General features: G+C 42.3%; 1 protein-coding gene across 5 annotated transcripts in view; it reads right to left on the bottom strand.

The window, feature by feature from the left end:
- The window catches only part of LOC138970938 (protein aurora borealis-like), a 43648-nt gene that overhangs the window by 13418 nt on the left and 6915 nt on the right, over positions 1 to 23315 (bottom strand). For 4 of the 5 annotated variants that reach the window (XM_070343521.1, XM_070343523.1, XM_070343525.1 and 1 more), the window contains exons 2-9: positions 9153 to 9351; positions 7454 to 7545; positions 6218 to 6351; positions 5556 to 5642; positions 4272 to 4328; positions 2041 to 2161; positions 1400 to 1511; positions 599 to 716 (exon numbers count right to left, since the gene is read on the bottom strand). In XM_070343521.1, coding sequence (XP_070199622.1) covers positions 599 to 716; positions 1400 to 1511; positions 2041 to 2161; positions 4272 to 4328; positions 5556 to 5642; positions 6218 to 6351; positions 7454 to 7545; positions 9153 to 9351 — 920 coding nt within the window. Of the gene's footprint in view, positions 1 to 598; positions 717 to 1399; positions 1512 to 2040; positions 2162 to 4271; positions 4329 to 5555; positions 5643 to 6217; positions 6352 to 7453; positions 7546 to 9152; positions 9352 to 12858; positions 12935 to 23315 lie in introns of those variants that run through there. The other variant, XM_070343526.1, reaches the window with a different exon arrangement.

Raw genomic sequence — 23315 nt, 5'->3', positions numbered from 1 at the left:
TCTGCTCGAAATTTGCGCAAAAGTCGTAAATCCTCCCAAAAAGCTCGGTCGTAAGTCGCGTTTTGGGTCATTATCCTTGACGATACACAGGATTTGTGTCTTCCCGACTCCTAAGGAAGTCGCCGCGGATTCTATCGTGCGCGAGATTTAGTTGTTTTTTTCGTCTCGCGATAGTTCGAGGAGCAAGAGCCGCCATGTTATGATGTATTGTTTTCGTCTGCTCGACTACAAATGCGCGAAAGTCGTAATTCATCCCCAAAAGCTCGGTCGTAAGTCGCGTTTTGGGGCGAGTCGTTCACTGGGGGTTCATTATATAGTAGAATGCATCCGTGGTAGCAAAATCGGTCGTAAAAAGGGGGTGGTCGTAAACAGGGGGGTCGCTAAGGAGGAGTTCTACTGTATGTACAGACTTAGACATTTAAGTTGAATTTTGTTTTCTCTCTCATAACCACATGGTTTGAAGTGGGGGGGATTCTTTCTTTTTGTCAAAACAACCAGTAAAAGGAAGGAAGGTCTGAGGACAAAAAATGCCTGGTGACCTTCCAGTCAAGTATGACAAAAACAGAAAGCTATATCACCAAGCATAATCTACACCAACCTTTGTGTTTCTCAGTAATAGGAGACAACTCTGGAGATGCCAGCCCATCATGATCAAATGAGGCTCTGAAGTAGTCTCCCTCTAAGGGTCCATGAATGGGACTCGATGAAAACTGCACCTGATTGCAGGAATGAAAAAAATCATATTGCAGTCAAAATCTAAAAAAAGATGAGGAACGCATATAAAGCGTTAAAGTGCCATTTGAAATTCAAATATAAATTTGTAACATGTTAATTATAAAGCATTAAGCACACAGTATCTACAGGCAAGATCGTTGTTTGTAAATTGAACAGACTTAAACGAAAATTGTGTTGATGCATGAATATTGCTTTTTTGAAAACTTGCTGACACGTTGTTGCTTTTTCATCACGATGCATAGATGCCATGCATATGAACAGCATACCCTTGGCTATAAGACACACCAAATCTTAAGCTTGTGTTGTATGATTATTACATCTTTGGCGATGAAAACAACTCTCGTGCATAAATACAAAAACATTGCTCGGTGACGCATTTTTCCCCTTCGTTGCATTTGCCGCAAGTGGGTTTTGAAAAGCTAGCACAATCCCTGCATAGAAATAAAACTTTACTTGCATACGGTGGGTTATAGAAACACAGAAATACCAAGCATGCCTTCCCTGGAAAGCGGTGAATGGCTGCCTGAATGGCAGGGTAAAAACCAACTCGTGCAAAAACATGAGTGAACGTGGGAGTTTCAGCCCACGAACAAAGAAGAAGTGAGAAGACTTGCACACAGGCATGAGAGCTGAAAAGCACAAGCAGTGTGAGGGAGACACTTACAGAAGATGGAGTGTTTATGGGTGACCCTCTCTCCCACTCAGGCGTGCTTTTCTTGGGGTGTGGCGGGGTGCACAGGGCGGCTGACACATGGTCTGGGGATCTTTGTCCTGTCCTGCAACAAGCACACAGGTCCATTAAAGCGTGACCTAGATCACCACAGTAATGGGCTCTCGAAAAAATTGGCCATGCACAGGGTTTAAGAAGAATACAGCCAAACAAAATAGAAAGTTCTTAGATCTATAACAAATGAAATACTAATTCACTTCAACACAGTGGTGTACGTGGAGTTGGGATGAAGTAGTGTGAACCTTGAGGCCTGTTGTACAAGTCCAAGAGAGTAATTTCTTGTTCAAGGGGTAAACCCTGGACATGCAGTAGGTCAGCTAAAACATAAATGTTAGAAAATGTGAATACATATTACATATCACGGTCTAATTCTTTTGACCCCAAAGACCGCGATATTGTGATAGTTTACTGTATAACTGATAGGGTTTCTTGTTAATAAAGTGATTTTAATTTACTGCAGACGGACCCCTCCTTATTCAGGTAATCGAGAAACATTAAAATACATGCTTTACTTCATTACAAAACACCCACACACGCATGGACTTCAACATAACATGTTTGTGTTTAGAGGGTACCTGACAGGGCTGAGGATAGAGCTGGTATCAGCATTGAAAAAGAGTTTGCGTCTCAGCGATGAAGAGCTCATACTGTCCCTTCCGCTATTGTCTTCTCCCTCCTGGTATGTCAGGTAGTCACCTGTGCACACAACATACTGATAAGCAACAGCAAAAGTGTTCAGGTCAAAACTGCAAAGCAACACCATTAAGCTCAAAACTGCAACAAAATTCAAGTTAAAACAACTTTCCTTCAATATCTGTGTGCAGCTGTCTGATAAGCAACTTTAACCACTTGCCTGCCTTAGGACGGGTATACCCGTCCTGCGCTTGTGCAGCCGCAGCGCCTTAGGACGGGTTTACCCGTCTTGACGGTTCCGGGATTTTCCAGAAGTGCAATGTCACTGCTGACACAAAAATAGCAGCCAATGGCTTGGTAGGATACCTCATTCTCATGAATAAACATAAATGGTGATGCAGTTTTGCGTCTGAAGGCTATTTTCGGCCTTGGCGACAGGATAGGGGAGAGAAATCTCGACTCGTCAAAATGGCAAACGGTGGAAGTCGATCGGGCTACGGTAGGGAAAAACAAAGCCGGACTGACGCTACAGGGGGTGCAAATGACTATGGATACTGACAGGGGAAGGGGGAGATCTTCTTTCGGACGATTCGTTGCAAACAGGTAGATGATAGTGATTATAATCCTTTCTTGGAGCGAGCAAAACAGCCACCTGTGTTTGATCCACAGGCACCGGAAGATGCGCCGGACTGATTTTTCAAAAGTTCATATTTAAACATCATTATAAGCCAAACTAATTATTATTTCCATGATTAGACACTAAAAACAGATTCTTGGTTCAATTTCCCTTAAAAATAACATAGGTTTTACTTACCTACCTACTGCCAGTTTGGAACTAGAATTTTTGTGAATTATTACACCCCGAACTCCAATATTCCCTGGCAGTCAGGAATGCACATACGCAAGTTTTGATTGGCAGCGTAAGGGTTAATAACAAAAACAAAACAAAACTCACAGTCCAAAAATGTACAAACCATAACAGTTGGTTCGCACTGTCTCAGCAATGTGAGTGGTAACTCCTGCTAACCAAAAGCTCTAAGACTTATTTTCCTTGCATCAGTGTACATAAGGGTGTTTCTAGAATATTATATTTTTGTGTGTGGCAAATTTGCTGAAACTAAAAAGCTTCTACAATTTATTAAAAGATTAAGGCTGTTATTGGTGTCATCTTTCTCTATCGTCCACAAGTTAACCAGTTCTGCCAGAACGTAGACCAAATAGCCTGGACAGCCAACTCGTCAAGTGACCCTTCGAGGTTACGACTCTCGACTTTCAGGGGCGTGTCGCGTCCGGTTTGAAAGGCCAGCGATTCGAAGACAGTGAAAAGAAAGCATGCTCCAGTTATTTGTGACAATGGGAGGTGACAATGAACTGGATTTTCCCAAACTCCAAACTAACCTTAACAAAACTCATCGAAAAACATGTTCCATATGCACTTTTGCTAAGTTTATTTTAGCATTTTCAGAACTTACCTCGGCAACTTCGTCCATGTTTACAATCGACACCGGATATCACGTCCCCCTGATTTCTGAAAGGCTTGTAAGCGTAGGTTCCTAAATGCGAGAGGCCGCTGTCTCGTAATAGAGAGAAAGAGCGGAGAGAGAGCTAGTTGGCGGTCCAGGATAAATGGTCTATGGCCAGAATAAAGCAAAGTTTTTTTTTATAATAAAAAAAAAAATGTTATTGTCCTTTGGGAATTCCATTTGAGATCATTTGGGCGACAGAACCTAGTCTCTGATTTTAACTCTGTGTTGACAACTCTTCGACAAGCGCTTAGAACTGTACCCACGGAATACGCGCTATATAAGCTTCATATTGATTGATTGATTGAAAAAAATTGTTCTCTGCATGAGTATTTTCCAAGCCCTGAGACTTTCACTGATGAAACACTGGTTTCCAGCCAGTGCCACTACAAACTGTGCTATCTACCCACCCCAGCAATTTGATAAGTTTAGGTGTTGCACGGACTGCTGACTTCATGCGACATCCTTGCTGTATGTTTTGCACAGCTGAGCTGGAAGTGATCTATCGACTACTTCATCAGCAGGCACAGAACATACCAAATGTTCAACTTTTGTGTGTAGAAATCTAGCATTTAAACAACAGATGTTGAAAAGCCACTAAAGATTAAATAACTTAGCCTTAAGAACTAGAAGAATAATTATAACCCTACCTAATACTTTTTCCATGTCAAAGTCCACAGGCAGTGTCAGCAAAGTCTGAGAGGATTCTGAAAAGGAACACACACAAAAACTTAAACATATAAAACGCATGTCCTAAACTCACAATCGTAACACTGTGATAATCAGCCGAGTAATTAACAGCTATTTGTGTGTCTCGGGGCGCACTAAACCTCAAAAGAGTGGGACACACTTCTTTAAGCTTTATTGTGTAATGTCAGCAGGGGTTGGCTTGGGTTTTGTCCACTATAGGTCCATTGACTGACTCGGCCATGAAGCAACCAGTCATTTTGCAAATCAATCAGTCAACAACAAAAAAAGAAGCTTTTTTGCCGCCTCGGGACTGCGCATTATGCATTACAGCAGTGAGGAGAAACTTATTTCAGTTACAGAGCTGTTGTGAGAATTGTTTAATTAAAGGGAGGACAAAAACAATGAAGAATAGAGAATCATAAAGATCAAAAACCAATAGTTAGTTGCAATATTTCGGTTTATGCAACCTTCTTCTGGCAGAATTTCAGAAGACTGAAGGCACAATGTCTTGAAGAGGTTGTTTCATTTCATGAAGATAATGTACAGTAAATTGTGAGGGGAAAAAAATTGCATTTGATTTTGAACTTTCTTGTTCTTGTTTCTTCATTCAAAGTTGTGCTAAATGTGATGCATTTGATTGAAACTAATTAAAAAATGTAACCTAAAAAGCTACCAACCCTTCCAATTTTTGCGGAATTCTTCCGAATTTTGATTTCGTTCCAGCTATTTCCGATTTCAGTAACCATTTTACAATTTTTTTTTTAGAAAATCGGTCCGTTGACTGACTGAGACATTTATCTATCGGTCTTTTCCGAATTTACCTAGGCAAAAGACCGATGACCGACGCCCAAGCCATACCCTGTGTCAGAACTGCTTTTCAGGTTGAAATCGTATAATCACACACAATGCCACAGATGATGTCTAGTTAAGCGATCAAACAATGGCACTGCAACCAACCAAAAAACTGCTACCTTTCCATAAGGAACAGACAAGAATATACTCTTGACTGAACTTTGATGACGACACAATGTTCTGCTGGATCATTGACAAAGTAAATTAACGAAGTAAATCTAACCGAAATGACAAATAACACTTTTGTGAAAGGCTCCGAAGTTTTCCAGGCGTTGGCGGAACCTTCTAAAGTTCTGCAGAGGAGGAATTCAACCACTCAAGACACAATATTTGTGGGGATCCTTGGGGTTACTAAAACTAGTAAAGAAACTGTTCATTATCAAATGACTTACTGTCACTTGCATTCTTAGTCTGCTTCAGTTCTTTCTGTATGGAGCCTTGTTTGTCGTTGGGAGTTTCTTCCATTAGCCCAAAGTAACCTGCGCCAAAAACAAAAGTAAACAAAAATGTAATGGTTTACAAACATCAAGTGGGAGAAGAGAAACTCAAGACAAATAAAAGAAAACACTGGTCGACATTCTAACCTAATTGCCTCTTCCTCCTCAAGCCAGCCTCCCTCCCCCATCTTAGTCACTGACCCTACAGGTAACACTTATCAATCCTAGAAAAGAACATCTGCTAACAATCTGTCCCAAAGCTTGGTTTGAGTCATATCGCAGGCAACACATGCAAACAGATAGGAAATGGTGGACTGAAGCCAGTGAAAGAGAAGGTAATACAAATTTGATCAAGCTAAAACAAATTAGATGGTTGTTTCCGATTCTTCTTCCTCTTCTTCGTTCATGGGCTTAGACTCCCACGTTCACTCATGTTTTGAGCACAAGTGGAGTTGTACGTGTATGACCGTTTTTACCCCGCCATTCAGGCCATTTGTTTGGCCTGTTCAGGAAATCCCAGAACATTTGAACCTATAAATATTTTCACTGGAGGACCGACTAACCTTCTGTCCTCTCAGAGGGAACCACACAGTGACAGTCACTGGCACAGGACTTACTTTGACCATAGGCAGGTGTGACAGGTAAGACGTGTGGAGGGGGAGTCTCTGACCAAGGGGAGGGTGCCACCATGTGATGTTGGAAGTAGTAGTCGATGGCTCTTTGTGCTCGCAGCTCTGCCTCTTCATCCGGGCTGCACACGATACAGGTATCATTATTTGCCGTTCACAAACAGGTGTAAGGCTTGCACGGATTCAATTCATGCAAAACAAGAAGGGCAAAGCCCATACGACTCACATGCTTTACACATTTTTCCTACCAAAATACATGTGACCTTGACCCAAGGTCAAGGTCATCCAAGGTCATGCAACACAAAGCTGTTAATTCAAGACATAGGAAGTACAATGGTGCTTATTGGCTCTTTCTACCATGAGATATGGTCACTTTTAGTGGTTCACTACCTTATTTTGGTCACATTTCATAAGGGTCAAAGTGACCTTGAACTTGATCATATGTGACCAAATGTGTCTCATGATGAAAGCATAACATGTGCCCCACATAATTTTTAAGTTTGAAACAGTTATCTTCCATAGTTCAGGGTCAAGGTCATTTCAAAATATGTATACAATCCAACTTTGAAGAGCTCCTGTGACCTTGACCTTGAAGCAAGGTAAACCAAACTGGTATCAAAAGATGGGGCTTACTTTGCCCTATATATCATATATAGGTGAGGTATTGAATCTCAAAAACTTCAGAGAAAATGGGAAAAATGTGAAAAATAGCTGTTTTTTAGGCAACATTTATGGCCCCTGCGACCTTGACCTTGAAGCAAGGTCAAGATGCTATGTATGTTTTTTGGGGCCTTGTCATCATACACCATCTTGCCAAATTTGGTACTGATAGACTGAATAGTGTCCAAGAAATATCCAACGTTAAAGTTTTCCGGACGTCCGTCCGGATGGACGGACGGACGGACGACTCGGGTGAGTACATAGACTCACTTTTGCTTCGCATGCGAGTTAAAAATGAAAGGTGATCTTATTTTGACACTGATACTGATAGCTTCTAAATCATACACACACATAGGGACACCTGCAAAGCACGATGCAAAAACAATGAACAGAAATGCATGGGTGTGATTTAAAAGAAGAAGTTCTGAGATGACATTGACAGCAACATAAAATACAATTGTGTCTGGAGATATTTCTCTCGTGAAAATGTCAACCTCTAATCAAAGAAAACTATGTGCACACATTTCTTGTGGCCGATTATTCCTTGATAATAAAGTGCGGTACCTGTGTTGCGACATCTGTCGTCGTATTTCCTTTTCATCAATGTGGATCGGTCGCAGTTCTGCTATGTGCTCCAGGTTCCACTGAAATGTCTCCTGCACATAAAGGGCAACAACAAGTTCATCTTCATGTGTGTATTTACACAGGCTCCTCAGAGATATCATACCAGTGACCGCACAAGATCAGCTTGTATTATAAACTGGTATCACCCAGAAGGCAAAAAGAATACAGGGCTCCCAAAACTGTGCATCCATGCATCATGTATGCACTAGAAGAAGACGCAAAAAAAATGTAGTATTATGTACATGTAGTACAGAACTAGTAATTCACCAAGGAGGTCACACAAAGCAATTAACCCTGAAAATAGCCGTTATCAATACCATGCATACCATCGGAACTGTTTTCAGCCCAAAATGTCCTGCCAGATTTGTACCAATGCAGATAAAGTTACGGACTTTTGTTTTTGTTTTTTTAAACATCTTTAATCACATTTTGAGTACAATACAACCCAACTAGATATTTTTACGGACTTAATCGAAAAACTATAATGTGTGTGTGACTGTGAAGGGCTCAGAGAACATACACAAAAACACATGTATAAAAACAATGGAACATTCAACATTCAAAGGGTAAGGCAGGTAAGATAAATTCAGATGTCATATGCTGCACTGTGAGTCACTCACTCACTGTGTGTGTGCTTGTTTATTTAATATTTGTTTTTATTCAAAAACAAAAAAGTTTATGGTATACACTGATACAGGAACAACAAGTCGCGTAAGGCAAAATAACAACATTTAGTCAAGCTGTCAAACTCACAGAATGAAACTGAACGTACTGCATTTTTTCACCAAGACCGCATACTCGTAGTTTCGTCAGTCCACCGCTCATGGCAAAGGCAGTGAAATCGACAAGCCAGAATAGTGCGGTAATGGTCGCGCTTTTCTGTATCTCTATTCTTTTTAGTGTACTGAGTTTGTTTTTAATCCACTATATGTTTTGTGAATCGGGGACCGACAAGGAATAAGATGAAATTGTTTCTAAATCGATTTCGGACAATTAATTTTAATCATAATTTTCATATTTTTATTTTTCAGAGCTTGTTTGTAATCCAAATATAACTATGTATATGTTTTTGGAATCCAAAAAGGACGAAGAATAAGATGAAATTGTTTTTTGATCGTTTAAAAAAAATTGTTAATGACAAGTTTCTGATTTTTAATTACCAAATTCATTAATTATTTTTTAAGCCACCAAGCTGAAATGCAATACTAAAGTTCGGCCTTCGTCGAAGATTGCTTTGCTAAAATTTCAATCAATTTGATTTGAAAATGAGGGTGTGACAGTGCCGCTTCAACTTTTACAAAAAGCCGGATATGACGTCATCAAAGACCTTTATCAAAACTTTTTTTAAAAACCGTCCGGGGATATCATTCCCAAGAACTCTCATGTCAAATTTCATAAAGATCGGTCCAGTAGTTTACTCTGAATCGCTCTACACACACACACAGACAAACATACACCACGACCCTCGTCTCGATTCCCTCTCTATGTTAAAACATTTAGTCAAACCTTGACTAAGTGTAAAAATTAAAATGGGGTGAGAGGTTACTGAAAGTGTAACCTTATAATTTTTTCTTGCGTGAGAAAAACTCGCATGCATCCACCACATTGAACAAGCAAACAAAAAATACAGCCAACTAACCTCTGATCTGCCAGGAGTGTCCGGCAAGTTAAACATGTTGGGACTGAAGACAGGGAAGTGCATGCGATCGTGAGGCACTTCAAAAAGATTGTGGGAAGGAAGACGATGACTGCTGCTGCCACTGCTTGATGACGCAGGGGAGGAGCTCGCACTGGCTGCCCTGTCCTTCCACATCTTGTCAGGAGTTGCGAACATCATCCTGAAATTTAAATGTTTGTTCGTCTTTCATTTTATTTTCAAAGTTATCGAAAAATAATGGAATTGGAAAGCTACTAACAAGAGCCTGGAAAGTGTATGGGTGTCGTGTAAAGTACACGCTGTGTACAGCGAAGTCATGACTTGCAACGTGCATGGGTGCAACCTGGAAAATTCCAAAAACCGGCAAAAGTTGGGGTCCAGCTTTTCTAGTATTTAAAATGCAAAAAAAAAACTCTCCTGGAACAAAAACATCGGCAGACGATGAAACCAAAAACCGGCTGCCGGCGTGTAGCCGGCAGAGATGCACCCAAGAACGTGCCGTGGAAAGCAGGCGCTCAGTCGGTATGCACGGGTGACGACTTGACCGCCGACTTTAAAGTTGCCGTGGAAAGCAAGGTCACCAGTCAATCTATTTTTAAAACGAGGAATTCCTTCCTTTGCGCATACCGCCATACGCTAGAGTCATTCGATAACATCCTCCCGCAGCGAGTTCAACTATTCAGAGATGGAGAGAGTGGAGAAATGGAAACGCAAAAGATTAAACAAGCAAGAGGGTGCCTGTCGCGTAAAAGCTGAAAGTCAAAAACGGCACGAGTGAAACATGGGTCAGTGCTACTTTGAGCTAAAACGAATTTAAGATGTCTTCGCTTTTCGACGTCGGTTCCAAAATAATATGACAAGGCAAATTCTCTTTTTCGTCCAGCACTGCCAATGACTGTGTTCTGTTTAAAAAAACAACGATTATGGCGCAACCATAAAAATGGCCATTTTGTTAGCTAAAGTCGGCGTGTAAACCATTTAGACGACCTCCAGTTTCGGTGGTACATGCGTGTAGTCGCCACTCGTGCATACTGTGTACCTCGCGGTTGGCGGCACTCGCTGTTTGCACGCCGTCTGAACGTTTAGACGTCATTCATACATAACTCCCCTGATGACTGATGTTGCACCAGCATCAGTGTGTGCATCTTTCATTCTTTGGTTAACGCAAACAACTCATTTTAACAAACAGGGGTGCTGAAAGTGATATTGATAAACCACTTTACTGTACAGTAAATACTGAATTGTGCTACAGTGCTCTCCTGCAAGAGTAGCTCTTTGTTTTTGCAATTTTGTGAACTTTTTTTGAAAACTTTTAGAGAAAATAGTACTTTACCGTATTTTCCGGGTTATAAGGGCGCAGGGGGCCGATAGGGCACACCAAAATTGAAACATTTGGGGGCTCGTCCGGGATCCTAGCACCTGTTGCTAGAAATTTCAGTCACCTCAACTTAGGCAAAGTCCTTTGTCCTTTTCCCTCAGCAAGTTCGATCGCTTTCAACTTGTATTCTGCATCGTAAGCAAGTAGCTTCGTCTTCGGCATGGTTGCTGTGTGACTGTGTGAGGGTGTGTCATGAAATCAAACTGCCGAGAAATGTGACGATCATGTCAGTGTGAGTTGTGTAAACAAGTGCTCACGGAATTTAAAAAACCGACTACCGGTATTCGAGATGGAGGTGAGTTCTTGTCACGTTTTGTTCCCCATGATTTCCCCCCCCTTTTTTTTTTTTCGTATTTCATACACGGATTACAGTGATGTTCCCAGGGGTCGGCCCTCGGCCGGATACCTTGGTCTAATGACCGGTACTTTGTGTCTCTGGCGGACAAATGTCCGATAAGTTTATGTCAGAGACGGACACTGACCGATCGTTTTATTGTCACGTCGGACATGGCAACATTGATCCGTTTATTTAGATCAGGCATCAGATGATACGTCTCATAATCTCCGAATCGGCAACGTCTTCTGTTGTTTGGTTTAGTAACTTCGCCGTTTGAAGACCGCGCAGTTTAAGAATTTCCGAAAGTTCAACTTCCGGTTGTATAGATTCTAGAAACTGCGAATGCGATCATGCCGCCTGCGAAGAAATTGAAACCGGACAAAGACCAACCCAAGCTGTGTTTGACAGTCAGATCATGATCAGTCGTCAAATGTGACTGTGACCGGACCCACTGTGACTGTGAGTACGAAAACGGCGACGACACCACCACGGATGTTTGTGCCTTCATGGCTTAAACTTTATCCATGGCTAAATTTCGATGGCGAGAGAAAACTGATGTTTTGCACAGTGTGCATTTCAGCAAACCGAAACAACAGCTTCACACGTGGCTGCTCGAATTTCAGAACAAGCAGTCTCGCGGATCATAGCAAGACTAATGACCATCAGACAGCCCATATTGTTCCAGGGTTACTACAAGACCACGATCAGGTGCAGCAGAAAATGTTCACGGCAAAAGAAGAGGCTGCTGCTGTTTTAGTGAAGACAGTGCACTGGATGGTGATGGAGAACATTCCTTTCACCAAGTTTCCTTCGCTCATGGACACTTTGACAGATCTGCAAGTCCCACACATCAAGGAACTCCATTGTTCGGACCACGTCCATTACGATAGTAGAAAAAGTGCAAACGAAATGCTGAAAAGTATGTCGGATGCAGTGGAAGATCTTTTGCTTTCTGTTAAACACACACTCACACACACACACACACACACATATACGCTTAGGCCACAAAAAAAAAATTGTCTGTTTAGGGTAACATGACCAAAAAAAGTAGGGTCGGTAGGTAGGTAGGTTTTTTTTTTTTTTTTTTTTTTTTTTGTGTGTGTGTGTGTGTAAATGCTATGTTGGCTGAACATTCACTTCTTATATTTGATGAATACATGTTTCAAAACTAATGTATAAATAAAACAGAGAGAAAGGGAGAGAAAGAAACGCCAAATGTCTCTTTTTAGCATTTTTACCTCTTTTTTTTTCTTTTTTTTTTTTGAAATCAAAAAGTTTTTTGGTCGGCGCCAAATCGATAGGGTCGGTCGGGTTACCCTAAACAGACAATTTTTTTTTTTGGCCTTATATAGACTACACACGCACACGTGTAAATCCACGCGTATACATGTACACGCAACCCGATTTAAATGAGAAGACCATCCAGTCCAACATTTGCGTACCTAAAAATTACATTATTCATCATTTCAGCTTGACTCATCTAGTTTCTTTTTGCGCATGTTTAGTGCCTTAGAAATAAATTGTGCAGTTGCTTCGAGTACACTTTCTTCATCCAGGGCTAGGATACGGGTTACAGCTTCCATTGAGGCTGGTTCAGAACAACTTTTTAACACGTTACAGAATTTTAATCGCCAGAGAAAAACGTAAACACTGAATCAGTGAATGCGAGCGATCAACATCGTTTTCGAAGCTACTGGGTATTTCTCTGTGTTGCTCCCAGTGATGAATTCGAAGTTAATACTAGAAATAAGTATTTCTAATGAACCCGATCAAACCGTTTGTTTACTTTAGCATAAGAAATAGAGAATACTACATGGCTTGCTGTGTCGTACAAGATTTACACGAGTTGATTTTTTAAATATTGAACTGCGATCGAAAGTGAGCTGTTCACTATTTGAAAAAGCAACGAGTGTAAATCTGGTACGACACAGCAAGCCATGTAGTATTCTGTTTATCCTACATACTGTACTTACGTGTATTTTACTGAAAATGTCCTGCAGTCGAGGCGGCTAAATTGAAGACGCTTGTTTTGGAACCTCGATCTCTTCCAAAGCCTCGTGCAATCTATTACGTCAAAGCAAAGAAACGGCACTCTGAAAGTGTGGCGTGACGTGTTACTGTTAGTTCTATAAATTCATCGAGGGTAATTTGCGAGCGCAATTTTTTTTTCTATAATGACGTTTGTCTCGGTGATTTTGGCATCATAAGCAGTGGAAAAACAGGTCCCTGCCAGACTTGCTTGACATGACCTCATTTACATGATATACACACGTGTGATTTGAACGATTATTATCTCACGGGTAACGTATGTAGGATAAATGGTATTGTCATCATTTTCACGAGTTTTCATTCACAAACACCTGGTAAATAAATCTCATGTTCCCCATGCAATAACTCGGTGGTGAATGGGTTTGAGCTTTCATGTGAAATGTGGATTGTCAAAGTAAAAGCCAATCAGGCTGATTGATGTGTGGAACCATCGTGGCTTTGGATTTGTGTTTCCGAGGACAACGATTGTAAGCATTCACTCTCAAAGACCCAATCAATGTTGATAATTACCGCGGCGACTCATGGTCAATTTGCAACTTATCTCTGTAATCGCAAAATCCACAACGAAAAGTCATAAACACTTAAAAGAAAAGAAATATGCTCAACACTTACTGAATTCACAGGTATGATCGCAGCTATACATACATTTTCAGACTGGAAGAAAAGCGTCAACAAGCTACGTTTGACGTCACATACAAGTTTGACGTTATCTCGTGCTACTGTGACGATGCTTTGTGGCCCGGAGTTGGATTCTACAAACTCGTCTCCCTGTGGGTTATTGTGCATTTTGTTGCACAACCAAAATGATGACAAAAACGATGTTTGGTAGCTTGTTGTCAGACCAGCACTTTGTTGTTGGTCCTCGGGGAGCATATCGCCTTTTGTCTCATATTTATCAACCGCGGCCTTCGGCCTTGGTCGATAAAGATTCTTCTTCTTCTTTTCGATCGCCGATCACACTTGGAGTCCAGATCTTGAGATATAATTAGTGGTCCTCTGCAGCGCAGCCACTGGCCCGTACAGCTTGTTGTGCAGGGACTCCGGCATTGGCCAGATTTCCTCTCTCAGCACCTGGTGGTTCCTGCAGTCTCGTAGGATGTGGGCAGTGTCCTGCTCTGCTTCCCCACAAGAACACATGGGGGAGGGCACAACATGCAGCTTCTTGTGGAGATGCTGGTTAAGTCTGTTGTGTCCCGTTCTCAGGCGGAAGATGACCACCTGCTGTGGTCTGGATAGCAGGTGGTAGCTGTCCTGTGGCTGGGGCGTCCTGTGCAGAGACTTAATGATAAAGATGAAACAAAAGACGATATGGTCCCCTTGGACCAACAAAAAAGCTGGTCTGTCAACAAGCCACCAAACATCTTATATTATCACGCTGATTTTTTTTAGATCTAATCGCGACATGAAAACGTAAAACATTTGACATCGGGTTTGGAGTCCCTGGCACTGGGTATGTCTCGGTGAATGCCGGACGTTTCGGCCCTAAGACGGTTCGGGCCTAAGACGTTTCGGCCCATTTCAGGATGTTTCGGCCCTAAGACGTTTCGGCCCCGTTTTTTTACCTCAAATATCATAGGTAGAGGCTACTGTTACGCCTTTTTCAAGTCGTAATGCGATTCAGAATTTCTCTAGTTACGGCATGACGTCATTTTACTGTCGTAACCCGCTCACTGCAGTCTTCGGTTACACCTTTTCCACTAGTCGTAGAGTCACTCGGCCATACTTTGATTACGGCGCGGCGTGATCCTACCCGGACATTCTCTAGTTACGACATGACGCCATTTTATTGTCGTAATACGCTCACTAGAGGCTTCGGTTACACCTTTTCCACGTCGTAGAGTCACTCGGCCATACTTTGATTACGGCGCGGCGTGATCCTACCCGGACATTCTCTAGTTACGACATCGACATGACGCCATTTTATTGTCGTAACACGCTCACTAGAGGCTTCGGTTACACCTTTTCCACGTCGTAGAGTCAGTCGTACGGCGCGGCCGCGTGATCCCACATATCACTACAGGGACATGCGGCAGTTACGGCATGACGCCATTTTACCGTAGGTGCCTACTGTCACCCGTGGCCATTTTGAAGGGTAGGCCACTCACCTGCACGTTATCATTTGAATAACGATTTGTGCAATAACGCATCCTTTGAACACTTCCATGCCAAGTGATAAAAATATCTGTATTCTAGCAAAGGAACTGCTCCTGCAAAGGGTATAGTACCTAGTAAACGCCCACCCCTTACTTTTGGGCAAAATTGGTGCATAGGGGGGGTGAGGGGGTTGGGAGTATAGGGGAAGGGCTCCCAATATGGACCACTTTTTCTTTCATGCTGATGTAGATATGTGGCTGGTTATGTGTGAGTATGTTAATAATTGTGTGTGTGTGTGTGTGTGTGTGAGTTGTGTCTGTGTGTGCATGACAGTGTAATGTACGTATGTATGCATGCATGGTGATGTGTGTCTGCATATGTGTCTGGTTGGTCTTTATTTTATTTTTACCGTGCCGTGCCAAGATGAAATCCTTTTGCAAAATTGGTGAATAAATATCTTGTATCTTGTATAACTAGCTTGTTTTTTTGCGAAGACGTTTCATTTTGTGTTTGGTAGTCCTTGTGTCTTAGGTTAAGCGTTAGGCCTAATTAGAGTGAATTAGGATTGAATCGGGAAAGGTTTGGCTTATCCGAACTCGGATATGCACCTTCGAAACGATTTGTCATTCCCCGGGCGAGTTCGGCTTAAGCGTTTTTGACTGTATAGCAATTTTTGTTTGATAAAAGCTTAAGCTGTGGTTTAGTCAAGCCGTGGAACTCACAGAATGAAACTGAACGCACTGCATTTTTTTCACAATGACCGTAGTCCGCCGCTTGTGCAAAACGCAGTGAAACTGACGAGCCTGTTTAGCGCGGTAGTGGTTTCGCTATTTCTGTGCCTCTATTCGTTTTAACTTTCTGAGCGTGTTTTTAATCCAAACATATATCTATATGTTTTTGGAATCAGGAACCGACAAGGAATAAGATGAAATTGTTTTTAAATCGATTTTGGAATATTAATTTTGATCATAATTTTTATATTTTTAATTTTCAGAGCTTGTTTTTAATCCAAATATAACATCTTTATATGTTTTTGGAATCAAAAAATGATGAAGAATAAAATAAACGCAACTTTGGATCGTTTTATATAAAAAAAAATTAATTACAATTTTCAGAATTTTAATGACCAAAGTCATTATTTAATTTTTAAGCCACCGAGCTGAAATGCAATACCAAAGTCCGGCCTTCGTCGAAGATTGCTTGGCCAAAATTTCAATCAATTTGATTGAAAAATGAGGGTGTGACAACTTTTACAAAAAGCCGGATATGACGTCAGGGATATCATATCCAGGAACTCTCATGTTAAATTTTATAAAGATCGGTCCAGTAGTTTACTCTGAATCGCTCTACACACACAGACAGACACACACACCACGACCCTCGTCTCGATTCCCCCTCTATATAAAAACATTTTGTCAAAACTTGACTAAATGTAAAAAAGAGACAAAGCCTAACGGTTTTGAGATTTGTGTTTCTGCAACTGTTTTGACATGTGCAAGTTACCCAGAGAGGGTGAATACAGCGAATACAACTTTTTTGAGTGCTCTAGCGCCGTTAGTTTGTCAGAACAGGAGGTGGTCCATATTAGGAGCCCTTCCCCTACAAGGCAGTTAAGGTACATGTACACATTCACAACATGCAACATTCACACAAGCTCACTCAGTCACTGTAAAGTCAACACTTTTTGATCGGTGAATGCAACAAAATATATTCAGAATGCAAAATGAATGCAACAAAAAGCAACTTTCGGATTCACAAATCAATCATAACCAACATGTGATCGGACACATACACACAGCTATACACTGGTCAAATAATTAAAACTTGAAAACTTGCAAACTTTGTCAAATCACTTAAAATGAACACACATAAAGGGTGGATTTGCAGTCACATCATCTATGCAAAATCATAATTTCACTGCAACGGAGTCAAAAATGAAAAAGGGTTCAGAGCCATAAACAAACTTATTAGAGCGAAAAAAATGTATGTTCAAAACATTACACCAAATCAAATAAGAAAACAATGGTTTGACACTTTGTAAGAAATTGATTCAAGACACAGATTACTTGAACCTACACAACATACATATTTATTTATCACAACAATAGTCACAGACCACTGCAAAGGGAAAAATTCATTAAGGCTGGAGTATAATCATAATTTCACTGCAACGGAGTCAAAAATGAAAAAGGGTTCAGAGCCATAAACAAACTTATAACATCAGGATAATTATGTACAGCCATCACATCACCAAATCACAGGTTAAAATTAAAAAAAGCGTCCGAAAGGAAACTTTTTCTTTATTTGGTGTTTAACGTTGTTTTCAACCACGAAGGTTATATCGCGACGGGGAAAGGCGGGGAGATGGGATAGAGCCACTTGTCCATTGTTTCTTGATCACAAAAGCACTAATCAAAAAATTGCTCCGGGGGCTTGCAACGTAGTACAATATATTACCTTACTGGGAGAATGCAAGTTTCCAGTACAAAGGACTTAACATTTTTTACATACTGCTTGACTAAAATCTTTACAAAAATGGACTATATTCTATACAAGAAACACTTAACAAGGGTAAAAGGAGAAACAGAATCCGTTAGTCGCCTCTTACGACATGCTGGGAAGCATCGGGTAAATTCTTCCCCCTAACCCGCGGGGGGTGAAAGGAAACTTAAAACATCAGGATAATTATATATACAAAACAAGCAAATCGTCACATCACAAACCTGAATTGTCAAAATTAGACAACAGAATCCTGAAGTTATCAAATTTCATTTGGGCAATCAAAGCTGTAAGAATTAAAAGCACAAGCACCTTGGTGTTATTGTCCAAAATAACTGCCTAAATACAACCTATCTGGTTAGCTAAATGCATTATCACAGAAGACGCCCATTAGAGCGAAAAAAATGTATGTTCAAAACATTACACCAAATCAAATAGGAAAACAATGGTTTGACACTTTGTAAGAAATTGAATTTCAAGACACAGATTACTTGAACCTACACAACATACATATTTATTTATCACAACAATAGTCATAGACCACTGCAAAGGGAAAAATTCATTAAGGCTGGAATATACACCTGATACCATGCGTGGATTACCTGTTACGACACACAAGGGGTTCTATATCCGATAAGGGAGGCTACCCCCAACGTAGTCGCAGAAATATCCTACAGCCTTAAAGTGCACAAAAAACACCAATGAGCATTGCTGCTAGTGCCAGTGACCTGCCACACCAAATCCTTGATGAGAGTATACAAATCAGTTCTTTGACTTGCATTCAGAACAGAACCAGTACCTTGACTTCGGAGCAATTTTCACACCCACGCACTTGAAGTGAAACCACTGTAAACAGGAGTCGCATCCAAGTGCCTGGGTATGTTGGGCAAGTCCCTCTTTACACATGCAGCACAGCCACTCTGCATCCTTTCTGAGGGAGTCCACATGTGAAAGAAAAAGAACCCATGCTCTTCTGTCAAAGTACTTCTTGAACGAGTCAAGATCCACATTCTCATCAATGATTTGTTGTGGCAGATCTCTGGCACTAGCAGGAATGTCACCTACACTGTACAAGGCCTTGATGTTGTCACCAAAAATCCATGACAACACCATCAGTTCTCGTTCCTTCAGGCCAAGCTTTAAAAAACTGTAAGGACCTTTACAACCACGTTGCCTTTTTGCAGGCAATCCAATCACAGTTGTGTTTGTTCCCTTGGGCCTGCCCCTCTTAATCGATTTAGGAGGCAGTTTTATGGCACTGAGGTGCGATGAACCTGGCTCCACAGACTCTGAGTCAGCTGGCAGGTTGTCGTTGAAACCAGGAGGCGGTCCTGGTTCCTCTGAGTCAGCTGGCAGGTTGTCGGTGAAACCAGGAGGCGGTCCTGGTTCCTCTGAGTCAGCTGGCAGGTTGTCGGTGAAACCAGGAGGCGGACCTGATTCCTCTGAGTCAGCTGGCAGGTTGTCGGTGAAACCAGGAGGCGGTCCTGGTTCCTCTGAGTCAGCTGGCAGGTTGTCGGTGAAACCAGGAGGCGGACCTGATTCCTCTGAGTCAGCTGGCAGGTTGTCGGTGAAACCAGGAGGCGGTCCTGGTTCCTCTGAGTCAGCTGGCAGGTTGTCGGTGAAACCAGGAGGCGGTCCTGGTACATCAAAGCAGGTGGGGAAGGTTTCATATGTACTTGAGAGGGTGTCGCGAAAAGGTGAAGGTGGATCAATTGGTGCGACTCCACTGTCAGCGTCACCAAAACTGTCTGCCAGTGGATCCACCACCTCCACAACAACTTTTTTTCCTCCCTGCCACGCGGTTGCAATCTGCTCAATTAAGAGCATCGCCTGGCGGAACTCCCGCAGAGGCAATTCTGAGGCCAAAGACGCAAGTCGTCTGGCGACCTCGAAGGCGGTCCGGTAACGCTGATTTTGAGAGGGCACTGCTTTGACTGCAGGGCCGTTCACCACTTCGACACGGCTCTCACTTGTGTCACGTGGAACCAGTCGGCCTCTATAGTAGGACTTCGTCGAACGCTTGGCACAAAGTTCACCGTCAAACAGACACAGGTGTTTCGCTGATCGCACAGCAAAGATGTGCCGGCAGGGGAGGGACACTGCTTTGAAAAAGCCGCAAGTACAGGCCTGTGTGGAGATCTCCAACAAACCTTAAAATCTCTGAAGCATGACAGCAGCAGAGCTCACTTTATCCGCAGGAATCGCAATGCCACACGACAGCTCAAACTGTTTCTGCACAAACGCAAAGGCATGGGGGGTCAGCAGCCGCTGGTACTCAGTCACGGGTGTTTCTGGAGCGTACACACCAATTGGTACCTTCTGAAAAACCAATGTTGCCCTGTGTTGACGCTCCTGGTCGAGCGAATCAAAACACAGCAGCAGCTCCCTGACAGACACTGCCAGGTTTCCACTTTGGTCAACAACAGACTTGATCTTCTGGTTGATGGATTCAAGCCTGTTGTTGGTCCTGTTGAGAAGGTGCCCAGCGTCCACCTTCATTCCCTCCACCCACTCCTTCCTGATAGAATGCCAGTTGGAGTCAAAATAATGCAGCAACTTTTGATTGCCAGTGGCCTGCAAATCCTGGTAGTTCTCCATGTACTCCTCTTCTGAGTGCGAATACACCAGCTTCTGCAGAATTTCCAAGAAGCTGTTCTTTTCACCACTGGTGCACCCCATACTTTTTTCCGTCACCTCTCGCCTAAAGGTCCTCATTGTGTGGAAAAGGCAGATGAGGAGAGCCGCTTCAGGGAACTCCTCCCGGATCACGCCTCTTTCAGTCCAGTCTTTGTCCGCCATGAAGCACCTTGTTCCTCCTGTTTGGTTGAGCTCCTTGAAAATGGAGACCATAGTCCGCATCGTCTCCTTGTCCTCCCGCCGAACGATCCAGACTGCCACAACTTGGCTCTCGCCATTGCCATCAACAACCATCATGACGTAAAGGGGCATCCCAAGGTTGTTGATTTTGTAGGTAGCGTCTATCAAGACTATCTCCGGAAACAGCTGATAAATTTCCCTCCAGGCATGGCGCTGGTAGAACACTGCATCCAGGACTCCATTTGTTTCGACAACACGTATGACGGCTCCTGCAAAATAAGAATAAAAAACTTACTGCAAACGCACACAACACAATAATAAAAACAGGCGGGAAAAATACTTAAACTCGGCCTGACTCAACACTACACAACCACACGCGAGCTCCAATGTTTGTTGTTCTTGTATTTGTACAGTATTTTCTAATGTTGTACAAAGTTTTAAGTCATAAAAGTCAAAAAGAAGAGTTTAGATGCCATCGAAGAGCTATCAAGCAAAGTGAAGCATCGGAATTGGTTATAGACCCGCACCCCCAACCCCTCTTATAATGACAGGATTTTCTACAATGAAAGCCCCAATCACTGAGAGCATACCTAGATCAATCACCAGTATACAAGTACACCCCAAAAAGGGAAATGTATAATAATCATTCATAAATGATTATTCTCTATCGAGAAAAAAAATAATGAGGATATGGGTTTGAATAGTTGGCCCCTGACGAGGCTACCTTTCGGTTTTCCCAGAAAACAAAAGAAAAAAAGCAAGATCAGATAACAAGCAATCATCACATACCTCCTTGTGTCTTTTCAAGTTCAGAGACAACATCCTGGAGGTTCAATCCTACTCCTGATCTGCTAGGCCCAATGAGGTTGTGGAGGTCTTTCAATGTGACAACTTTTCCTGTTTCCTCCCGAATATGCTGCTGGACAAACTTCTTGTCAGCTTTCAGTCTAAGAAAACGCAGGGTCTGCTCCTTTTCAGCAGCATCCATCTGTCGCTGACGCGGCAGGTGGCAGTAGCTTGCCTGCAACACAGAAAGAATAAAATCAATAATAACAAGAAATGCTTTATAAATCCCATTTACCATATCAATCACATTGACACCACCCTACAAAGACGTCTTCACTTTTTAGACCTTTATCTTTTCTTTTTATCTCACAATGAAAAACAACCGGCACGGTTGGCCCAGTGGTAAGGCGTCCGCCCCGTGATCGGGAGGTCGTGGGTTCGAACCCCGGGTCATACCTAAGACTTTAAAATTGACAATCTAGTGGCTGCTCCGCCTGGTGTCTGGCATTATGGGGTTAGTGCTAGGACTGGTTGGTCCGGTGTCAGAATAATGTGACTGGGTGAGACATGAAGCCTGTGCTGCGACTTCTGTCTTATGTGTGGCGCACGTTATATGTCAAAGCAGCACCGCCCTGATATGGCCCTTCGTGGTCGGCTGGGCGTTAAGCAAACAAACAGACAATGAAAAACGTACCCCTATTATAAGACTCCCTCCTTTTTGAGTGTTTCATAAACAGGGTACCACTGTAAATGAAGAAGAAATAAACTCTTGTTGTTTTAGCTTCACATTATACAATTTAGAAAGAATCCAGTTGAGTCCACAGTGCACGATTTAATATCAAGACAAGCTTACCTGGCTGACTTCATGATTGTGATCTAGATGAACAGACTTGATCACCAGCATCTGCCCATCGGCAGTTGTTCTCACTTTCAGGTGGAAAGGGCATGCCATCTGGAAAGTCCTGCAATAACAATAAACTAGTTACTAATGGTAGCAATGCAAACGGAAAGGTACATCAACAGACAGTGGGTTTGGTGTGGGGAAAACGACCTTCCAAAAAGATGTGGAGGCTTCACAGAAACATGGACCACTCAGTTAATTAACACCTTTGCGCACATGGTTGCTGTACCACATGTTTTGAAGTTCGCGAGAGCTTGGAACAGAAACACCAATGGGGTCTAAAACACAACCAATTTTGTCAACCTTGCCTTGTAATGGCGCTTCTTAATTCCGGGCTAAAAGAACCATAAGTTTATATTACTGAGACAGTGGTTCCAAAGGCACAGCAATAGCATTCAAAACACTGTGCATTCAAATGCAGCTAGAGGGAGGAAGTTAGTCTGGTGTCGACCAAAATGAACACCAGACTGAATATTTCCCTGCCAAATTCCAGACAATCATAGGTCTCACATTAGACGATATTGATACTCCACGCCCTCGCAAACTTCAGAGCATAGGCAAAGCATGAAGTACAGCGTGCTCGCGCGAGCTTCAAAAGCTGAGGTTTGAAGTTCTCGCGACGTTCTAAGCAGAGTGCGTCTTTGTCTAATGAACTATGAAGCAGATTGGATTTGTGGTGAAATCTAAAATACAGCCCTGAAAATACAAACAAAGGCTGCTGTCCATAAACAAACATAAGCAGCCAAAAGGAGGAGATCAGCGTCACCAGCCAGAAAGTTTCCCTGCCAATTTCAAGAAGCACAATTGTAGGGAGAAAACCAGGCATTACAAAATCCTGCAATTGAAGCATATTTGCAGTGAAATTCAATCGACATTACATCCATTATTCGTGATGTCTTTGAATGGACAATATGCAGCTACAACCCAGAGGATGACCGGCTTAGTTTATCTCTCATAAACTCCTGAACATGTAATCCACTCACTTAAGTCTAATTTGTGACGAAAAATAATATTTTGGGTAGGTACTATTAGCCAGAGTTTTGGATTCTGCAGATGAGATGAAGATACGTCGCGTTGTTATCAATGGCGTCATGACGTAACTACAGAATGCCCGGGTAGGATCACGCCGCGCTGGAATCATAGTATGACCGACGTGCAAAAGGTGCAACCAAAGCCTGCAGTATGCGGGTTACGGGAGTAAAATGACGACAGGCCGTAACTAGAGTCGAATTACGGCCTGTAGCTGCCTTGTCCAATCATAAAGGCGAATCAAAAACATCACAA

This window comes from Littorina saxatilis, linkage group LG7 (assembly GCF_037325665.1).
Source record: "Littorina saxatilis isolate snail1 linkage group LG7, US_GU_Lsax_2.0, whole genome shotgun sequence".
Lineage (NCBI taxonomy): Eukaryota > Metazoa > Mollusca > Gastropoda > Littorinimorpha > Littorinidae > Littorina > Littorina saxatilis.
This window is presented reverse-complemented; position numbering and strand designations above follow the sequence as displayed.